This window comes from Triticum urartu, chromosome 2A (genome assembly GCF_056163025.1).
Source record: "Triticum urartu cultivar PI428250 chromosome 2A, HENAU_Tu73, whole genome shotgun sequence".
Taxonomy (NCBI): domain Eukaryota; kingdom Viridiplantae; phylum Streptophyta; class Magnoliopsida; order Poales; family Poaceae; genus Triticum; species Triticum urartu.
This window is the reverse complement of record NC_141874.1, coordinates 740,542,399-740,552,311: the sequence shown is the minus strand read 5'-3', so window position 1 is coordinate 740,552,311 and position 9,913 is coordinate 740,542,399. Positions and strand designations below refer to the sequence as shown.

The window sequence follows — 9,913 nt, the reverse complement described above, 5'->3', positions numbered from 1 at the left end:
TGAAGGGCACGGAGAATGACATGGTGCTGCTTATATACTACTCACTCCGTTTCAAATTACTCGTCGCAGAAATGAATGTATCTAGAATTAAAATACATCTAGATACATCTATATCTACGACAAGTAATTTGAAACGGAGGGAGTAGTTCAGTTAAGAAGTAGAGGAGTCTGCTAGCAGGCAAAACCAACAATTAAGGAGACAACACATACGGCGAAACCAATCACAATCTCCTCGAGAACAAATGTGGTACGCGCTAAACCCGATCATCGCCGTCAACCGACAGACCCTCCCTCTGAAGCTTTTCCGGAAATGTCTCCATCCCGGCGTGTGCCAAGAGGGCCCAGACATAGGAGAGGTACTCCACCCCCGTTCCCAGAGTCTCTGCATGCATGTATCCACGAGACCGGCCGGCAGAAAAGCAGAGCATCTCCACCCACACGCCCTGGATCACCTTCCACATTCGGGTCGCGTCGCCATGGTAAGCATCAACCAACAAACTTTCAGCAAGCCTCAAAGCATCACCAGTGATGCCTCTGTGGCATCTCTCAAATACTAACAGTGTAATCTGGTCCTCGTTCAGCCGTGCCTCCTCCTCATAGCGGAGCATGTCTTCGAGTTCTTGATAGGCCCTTGTGAACAAACTCTTTCTGCTGCCTGGCATTAGCATCTCAGGATTATCAAACAAGAGATGCATCATGTAGTTGGACATTTCTCTGCACCTACGGGCACATTCACGATCATCAGGAGACGTGACCTCACCATGAAACATTAAATCTATGGCCTGGAAGCACAGATCTGTGGCCAGGTGCCAGAGAATAATGCTCTCGTCAAATGGCCTCCGTATGCTCCAACCCAGTTCTCCTAGGCATCGCTTACTCCTGAGCGTCCATTCGCCTCTGGTATCATTATGCCTCCTATAAGTCTCCTTGTCCAAGATGCAGTGCTTCCACAATGACTCGACATGCTGACGGGCCAGTTCTGTAATCTCCTCGCACGAATAGATAGGCTTCATGTGCCAACAATCGTCGAGGAAGTCCTTGCATTGCAACCATCCCGCAATCGTCCTCAACCTCGAGTGCCTTCTGTTATGGGCTAATAATCCAATAAGACTATGTTGGAGAACTCTGCCAGAGAACCTGTCCCGGAAAGCTGTTTGTACGCCCAAGTAAACCAGCTCCAGCACAAAAGTGCCCCACAACAGCACTAGTGTAACCCAGGTATCTTCACTGTTATAATCTTTTTTCTGGCTACTAGTCTGTACCAGGCAGATGGCTACGATTACCGTTGCATAAGCTAGTACTTGTGTGCACCGACGGAAGACGGCCGTTGCTGATGCTTCCTTCGAACCAAGGTAGGGTTTGACAGTATCATCTTTGGTGTAGAGAAAACTGGTCATAGCAGACAGTGCGCCTTCTATTGCTTGATAAGCTGATTTTGGGTCAAGCAACCAGAAATTCAGGATTCCAACACGATCAGAATAGAGACATGGAAAGTCCAAAAATAGCTGGTATGGTAGCCTTGGGAGGTCTGCCGATGATCCCCGCGGTCCATCACGGTGCACGACCTTTCTTGCTTTTTTTATAAATTTGTCAAGCCTGCTTTTTTCTGTGACATAGGTGTCCTGAATGATGCTAATCCCGGACGAGCTGGCCTTCCGTAGGGCATTAAAGCTACTGCTCTTAAGGTCCAGGGCCTTCTGGAAGCATCTGATAATCACCATGACGAAAAGCAAAATTGTTGCAGCCAACAAACTTTTGTCATTTGACGACCATGACCTGTAAAACACATAGAGTGCGACAACGACCTGACAAGGTGGATATAACCCAATTAATAGGATGTACATATTTTCAAGATGCTACCTAATTGCACCACTCTCCTAAAGTACCAATTAATACTAGTGTTGTAAGCATGAAATTACTCCCTCCATTTGGGTTTTGTCCGACCACTAACAAAAAAAATCATGAAATTCTTAAATTTAAGAAAAATTTAGAAACTACTGATCAATCACTTTGCTTTCTCCTAAGCTCCTTCATTCTCTAAATAGGCTTTCGCCCAGCTTTATACACGAGTGTACTTTGCATTCCGTAAAGAACAAATAATATTTGAAGTGAATAAAGTAACCCTAATTATTATTTTTGTAAGAATTTATGGTTTTAAACTTTTAATAGAGTACAAGTTTGAGTTTTAGTACTAATGTATTTACCAGTATTTGGATTTGATACTTGGAAATCATACATATCAGTTTATATCGAAAAGTACCTCCACATCGTATAATTATTTGGATTTTTGCAATGCCTTTTAACAGAAGAAAAAAATGGTCAAGGTTGTATTTTAGAGACCGAGTGGTGTCGAAAACGACAACTCTTAAGAGGACAAGAGGAGAGAGTTCGGATATATACACATTTATGATGTATGTAGAGAACACTAGTAAACCTGGATAATTAACAGGGTATACGAAGAAAAACATGTTTGCGATGCGGACACCGGCTGAACTCTTGGGACATATATATGACTAAATGAAAAGTGGGCTAGAATTTTTTTTCCTACTGACCTTGGATAGAGAGGTTAGGATGTGGCGGCTCCACTGCTCATTGTCTTCAATCTTATAGGTGGTTATGACGACCTGCCCACCGAGGTGCATCAGCACGATCGGCGCCCATAACAGCTCCAAACCATGGCTGCCACGCGCATAGCTGCAGCTCAGCCCATTCTTTTGGCGGCTGAAGAGCGTGGCGAGGGTGAAGATGGCCAGAGCGTCGCTGCCGATGTGTGCCAGCCGGAATGAAACTCGGAGCCATGGCGGGATATGGAACTTACGGACGCCGGCAAATAATACGAGGAAGTATTGGGCGCTGAGGCTGGCTAGGACGAGGATACGCAGCTCCCGCCCCTCCCACCACCATTGTGCCATCTCGATCTCCCTCTCTCTCGCTCTCTCCCCATCCACCTGCAGATCGCCTATAAAGAAGCAACCATCAGGAAATCATCATTCATTAAATAATCGTCAACAAGCATCCGTACACATTCGCAAAGAGAACAAGCATGCATATGTACACACTTTAGCATGATGGACTCGATTAAAGCAGCACGCCAAGAATAATACGCCATGGTAAGTAGGGAGCTTTTTATTGTTAATCGCCATTAGCATCCGGCCATTAGACTTCAAAGTCGTAACTCTCTTGTGCCTGTGAGAACCCAACCCCACCAGCTCGTTACCAATGTTACCAGTCTGATGGATACCATAGAGCCAACAGCCTTTTTTTTCTACCATTTTGCTAAAGCACATCTAGATACGCCATGATAAGTAGGGAGTCCCGTCCCTCCCGAGTCGCCCCCGTGCGGCGGCTGGGGGAGGCTCCCAGATCCCGTCGCCCCCGACTCCCCCTCTCGTCCTCCTCCTCCCTCGCCGCCGCCCAAGGGCGCGGCCAGGCAAAGCCTTGCCGTCAACGGCGGCGGCGGGGACTAGGTGCCCTCCTGCTCGTGAGGAGCTGGCGCAGGCCGGCGCCCCCGGGTTGGAGCGTGGCGTGCGGCCGGACGTCACGACGGGGGCTGGCGGCGCTCCGGCGATCCCATTCCCCATGGCAAGCGGCTTCAAGATCTGGGGCGCCACGGTCGCCAGGGACGACGGCGGCGTGACCAGATCGGCGGCGGCGCGGCCGGATCTGGGCTTAGGCGTGAGCTTGGTCTCCGGGTCACGGTCGGCGCGATGGCAAGTGCGACACGTCGGCATCTTTGTCTGGTCCTTGACAACCTGGGCAACTCTGGGGGAAACCCTAGATCTTCATGGGATCGAGCGATGGCGGTGCTCTTGCGCCGTAGCCCCTCTTCAGGGCATCGTTTTGGAGTTTGCTACGGTCGAAGGAACCAGCGAGGCCGGTGTCGTATGCCCGGTGGCGCAAGTGCCGATGAAAATCGCGCCGACTATGGTCATGGCGAACGATGGCGGCGTCTTTGATGTCGTTTCCTTGTCGAGGCATCGTTGTTGCAGTTGGCGTCATCAGGCTCGGGATGCTCCGGGGGAAACTCTAAATCTGGGTCTCCCGGATCGGACGATGATGACGTTCTTAGTAACGCTTTCCCTCATGGGGGCATCGTTTTGGAGCAAGTAATGGCTGGAGGTGACAAGAGGAGGAGCGGTGCTTCATCACACACATTGATGGTGTCGGATCTCGATGGCATGGCGCTCTGGAGATTTGGCGTCTGATGTGCGATGATGGACTCGCGCAGGAGGTCATCGCTGTCTGGCGTCGTGGTGGCGTCGGCGGCAACTAGACCGGGCAACGTTCATGCAGCAGTATAGCTCTGAAGATGGATTGGTGGCAGGTGGCTGCGGCGGCCTCATACCTGGCAGGCATCCTGGTTGAGGAGCACGCCGGAGTGGTGGGTGCCCATACCCGCCAGGCGTCCTGGTTGGGACCTCAGATCTTAGATGTTAGGTTTGGCTGCGTGGTCTGTTTGGTATTAGGCCCAGACTATCAGCATCCCTTCATCAATTGAATAGGAGTAGCGACACTTTTGTTGCCTAGACGGTGGCTTCAGTCTTACTATTGTATGCCTTTGTAAGGTCTTGTATAAATAATTAATAAAGTGGTTGCATGCATCGTCCAGATGCAGAGGCCGGGGGTCCTCCTCCATTTCTAAAAAAATAAAAATAAAAATGTCATTGATTTTACACGAAGATTCGCGTGGGCATTTTATTTTGTCTTTTTCTTTTTTGCTTCTAGTTTGATTAAATCATTTAGATATGCAATAATTAGGACACATCTAGATATGCCCTAGACATGTCCTTCCTTTTTCCTATGTCTGCAGAAGTATACGTGTTACTATGATACTATCTATTAACCGTTAATGACATATACGATAAAAGAGATAGCCAGGTTATAGCCATGCGCCAGGCCAACCTTGTTGCTACAGTAATGAACACCTGCAAATAGTGTTACTGTTTCTACATTAAACCAAGCATCAAGCTGCCAGAGCCCAGGCCATGGCCCTTGTAGCTTGGGGCCTAGCTACGCCCCTAGATCCAAGGTTCCCCTCACCTTACCCCACCATGGAGGCCGGAGGAGACGAGAAGGCCGGTCAAAAAGATGGAGATTGTGTAGATTAGATCTCAGAGAGGAGGAGGAGAGGAGCTCAGGTTCATACAGCCAGCCTTACCTTAGGAGAACTGCCTACAGACTACAGAGTGCAGCCACTCCTCGCACATTGTCCAGACCGCCTAGCTGATGATCACCTTGGTGGCGGCAGCACTGCTAGCCAGCCTGATTGCTAGATCCCAATGTTCATCCTGGTCCAACCTGTTCTCTTTCACCCAACAAGCTGTAGCAACAACAAAAAATAGAACTCTTCAATAAATGAAGTTTATGTGACAAGTGAACATAACAGCCAGATTACCTATCAAGATGACGTAGTTCATCCTGGTAAATAGATTGAGAAAAGGTGAAATCTCCAACAGCCAAAGACAAAAGTTCCTGGTTGACAAGGCATGGCCTGATTTAGCAAAATATTTGACAATTTAGCATTGACATTTAAACAATATGATTTGGCGGTCCATTCTTTTTTAAGAAGTCAGAATCTTACATGTATTCTGTCTTCAGCTTGTGAGAACCGGTAGCATAGAAAAACTCAGTGTTCTGCTTGTGATCTAGACGTTCTAAGGAGGCATAGAAAGGAAACTTAATACGTAGCATAATCTATCTGAAAGTTTGAAAGTACAGAATTGAACTTCAAATTAACTGCTAAGTGAAGTAGGAATATTGAATTTCATGCACGTACCTCTCCATGGATTGAGAAACTTTGCAAATCATCAGAGCACAGCGTTTTCGTCAATATGCTGCCGAGTAGCCAATGCTATCTGGGATTGATTCATTTTCTGATGTACTTTCTTTTGAAGCCTTGAATAACTCCAATGTGGATTTTGTATCACTTAAATATCCTAGAAGTGAATTATGGAAACTGGAGTGTTCAGCAACATGAGACAGTGCATCTGTGCTAAGAATAGAAATCGTTAGTTCAACTGTTAAATCAAGATCAATCAAACATTGACAGGGAATTCCTGCCTAAGTGCCTGACGATTCATCATATCCATTCATCCGTAACTGACAAAATGCCACTGCGCATGTCGCAATATCCAGCATGATTTCCCTCGTCTCTATGTAACCAGAAGCTACAAACAGGACACGGTAAAGTTTACAAGCTACTAAAAACAGATGTCATTTTTCTACTCACGGACATAACCTGTATGTCATGTCTACGATGCCCTTTATATCACTAGAAAAATTTTCAAACAAATCCACCACCGAAAGCGGGTAGCATATATTTAGTAGTTACACTGTTGGTACTACAAAACGTCTACTGGTATTAAGTATTTAGAAGCAGTTTTTTTTTTTGCGATGGTATTTAGAAGCAGTTGTTATTTCCAAAGTATGAGAGACCCACCTGAACTAACAACTTTACTGGCAAGCAAATCTAGGTACTTGAAGGCTTTATCATCAGAGTGGTGGACTAACACAGCAGCAGTCTTGGAAGGAGAGTTAAAAAACGATCTGTTCTTTCTGTAGAACTTCATAACTGCATTCCAAACGAGCAGGTTTCCTAACCCTTTGGTAACATATGCCATATATGCTTCTCTACCACAAGATTCCTCCCCAGCCTGTCTAATTAAGTCAAATATGAGGATTTTCGATATGTCACTCACAAGGGTTACTCAAATTCTCATCCTGATTCTATTGGTAAACAAAAGAGATAACATGACTAACATAAAAATTCTGGCCGGCATTAAAAAATCATAAGGAAAATGTCAACGTAAAGTACATCTCCATTCCCATACATATTAGACACTAACTTTACAAAGTAATTGTCCCTAATACACAATCAGGGAGGAAATATAATTTCATAGCAATATTTTCCATTGACAACAAACCTTTTCACTCCATCTCCCCTGAGGTGAAGAATCCCATCCCATCGCCAAGGCTTAGCATACTGGGGGAAATTATATTAAGGCTTAGAGGAGCCGCAATCTACTCATCCGTAACAATGGAGAAATTTCTTCCAATAAAATTTAGTCTTACATAGTATAATTTTCAGCGCACTAAGGAATTTCAGCCCTTGAAATAAAGGCAGCAAAACTGCATTAATAAATAAACGAATATTTTTCTATATCTCTCCTTATGTGCTCCTGGCAAAAAATCCATTTCTTTAAGTGCAACAACACATGTCAATGTGGACCAGGGGCGGAGCCAGCGTGTAGCCGTTGGGTTCAGCTGAACCCAACGAGTTTTTCACGTCACGTACATGTATAGATGCGATCGCTTGTATGAACCCAATACGAATGTACGGTTGAACCCATCGAAACTGGAACATGCGAATGAGAAGCCTTTTGGCCCATTAATGTTTTATATAACAGTAGCCCAACCAGAAGCTCACACCTTGTTTTTCTTATATAGGAAAAAAAAACTGTAAGTACAGCTAAAAAAAGCCCGTAAGTAAATGTGATACCATACCATCCACGAAGCGGCTGGATGGGCTAACTATCAATTCCATGTCATCATGTACGCAACCCACGTTTGTCTCAAAAAAAAATGTACGCAACCCACGACACGCGCCTCTCGTTTCCGCAGTACGTTTCCCCGATTTACATCGTCTCTTGGTCTCTCGTCTCTATGTTCGCGCATGGCGGCGCCGGATCGCCGACGGCCAGCGGCAAGCCGACCAGCTGAGAACACCAGGTCAGCCGTCAGCAGCGACCGGCAATTGAAATCCAAAATGAAGGTAATGAGACCACATCGTCCTTCTTGTGCAGGTCTTATCCTAGCACGAAATTAACCTTTGCCCTAGTTTTCTAACTATATTTCATCTGAACTTTGATTGACCTAGGCTATGGTGCGAATATTTATCAAATAGAAATTGATCATCATCGGATTCAGATAATGATGTATAAGGACTTCAAGCCTACCCACCAGATGTAGGTGTGTTAAATTCTGTTGATTAATCCCCCAAACCTTCTATTCTGAGGAATTAATTTATATGATCTCCCAAAGCCTTTTATGCATAGATAAACTATTTTTTTCAGATGATGAAAGATCCGAAGGGTGCACTCTGAAATGTGAGTAAATTTACATGCAGCTTTCACTTCATGGTAGTTTACTTGAAACTTGTCAAACTAATGTGTTTTTTTTAATCTTTTCTGGAAGTTGAGAAGTTGGTCCTAAAGCTAGGGAGCTATATTCGTGACTCTATTTATAAAATTTAAACAAGTGACTTTATAATTTCATCAAACTGGTACGTCTTGCACTCTTCAATGAGTACTAAACCAGCGTCAATTAATATGGTTAGGTACTCTCAAAATTAATATGGCTCAGAGTGAGTAGCATATCTCTATTTGTTACAATGACTTTACCCAGTCCTCACAATGAGCTAACAAGTGAACCCATTGGCCAAATTTTCTGGCTCCGCCCCTGATGTGGACAGGAGAATAGTCTTTTTGTCTGATAAGCCAAATTCGTTGACGCCCCAAGATCCATCAACCTGTTAGTTTTGCAATATCCATTCAACACTAAGGGAAGCGTGGAGCCTGAGGCTGGGAGCCCATCAAGAGCACCATAGATACCCATGATTGTGAGTACCAAGATGGCAAAAAATTGACTTCTCGGAGCCGCTTCCTTATCCCAGCCTCCTGTCCCTCTCTGTGCTGCATTTTAATTTCAGTGATAAAGGTAGTTAGTTGAACAATAATCCATGTGCAGTGGCAGGACCTTCAAATACAATAACCAGGCTCGTACCATATTTTGCAGACTTGCATTTTCTCCTACCAACCTCCTCTCAACACATGCTGTTGGAACAAAGGAGATATGAGTCGAGAATCGATAAAGATATCACTAATACACACACTACAGAACAGATGGTGCCACTCTTTAGGCATACAAAAATCAAGCGAGAACTGTAACTCGGTAAGTAACTGAAGGAAATAATTTGCCTTCCTGCATTGAATCAGGTGCAGTCCTGCAGGAGTCAGGAACTACGGCGCAATATGAGAGTATGAGCCACGTTTCTCGAATCTACCTCTTCTAAAAAAAATCTTAGCTCTAGTCCAGTACTGTACGTATTAGCACCACACGAGTACGTACATAACAGCAGAACTGTAATCATCACCTCCCCCAATTCCCCGCGCGAACCCAGGTGGGTGGTGGAGGACGGCGCCGACCGCCGGAGAGGAAACTGACGCAGCGTGGTTCGGTGGGGGCAAGGTACCAGCCATACCTGGCGTCGCGGGAGGAGGCGAATCGAGCATGATGGTTCGAACGAAATGTTGGCACGACCGCCTGCCGGTGAGACGCCGGGAAGGTGGAGCAGCCACCAGCTGCTCAAACCTTGGACATGGGGTGGGAGGGATCGACCGAGCAGGGCCGCGGCCGCCTTCGCCGGAGGATTTACTGCAGCATCGCCGGCATTGGAAAGCGGCGGAGAGAGAGTGAGAGGGGAGTGGTACGGGAAACGAGACGGGACTGGGACAAGCCGGCGGCGTGGGCACCCCACGTGCCGCGCACTCCGCTCTCCCTGGATGCATGAGGCCGAGCATCAGGCACGCAGGAATCTGGGCCATTGGAATGCTTTGGATCTGAAATCTGCCAGGCTCTAGTCATTCATTTACGGCCCAGGATACATCTACTGGCATACATGTTTGGCCCATCGTCATGCTTGTGTTCCGACAGCAACTAATTGAAGAGCGCTCTTTCAAGGGCCTCTCAAGGGTCATTTAGGATTTGGCGTGCTCTCAACCATCATCATCATGTATTGTGCTCTGGGTTGTCTCAAAAAAAAAAATGTATCGTGCTCTGGGTACTCTGTCTGATTTTTTTTCTTTTCTGCATATGTTTCTGACTTTTTAGATGCTTTTTCGGTTTTCCACATGTC

General features: G+C 46.1%; 1 protein-coding gene, 1 long non-coding RNA gene and 1 pseudogene across 2 annotated transcripts; all 3 read right to left on the bottom strand.

The window, feature by feature from the left end:
* LOC147987511 (uncharacterized) lies at positions 1-3,731 on the bottom strand. Its single transcript, XM_087542411.1, has 3 exons — positions 3,443-3,731; positions 2,553-2,959; positions 1-1,805 (listed from the first exon to the last, which is right to left on the bottom strand). The coding sequence occupies exons 1-3, from the start codon at positions 3,729-3,731 to the stop codon at positions 255-257; spliced, it is 2,247 nt and encodes a 748-aa protein (XP_087398537.1). The 3' UTR covers positions 1-254.
* Positions 3,732-5,391: 1,660 nt separating this feature from the next.
* Positions 5,392-6,822, bottom strand: LOC125538270 (ent-kaur-16-ene synthase, chloroplastic-like; annotated as a pseudogene).
* A 1,454-nt stretch (positions 6,823-8,276) lies between these two features.
* On the bottom strand, positions 8,277-9,514 carry LOC125534413 (uncharacterized). The gene is made up of 3 exons (XR_007294478.2): positions 9,260-9,514; positions 8,782-8,831; positions 8,277-8,690 (listed from the first exon to the last, which is right to left on the bottom strand). It is a non-coding gene; the product is annotated as an uncharacterized LOC125534413 (long non-coding RNA).
* Between the last annotated feature and the right edge of the window lie 399 nt (positions 9,515-9,913).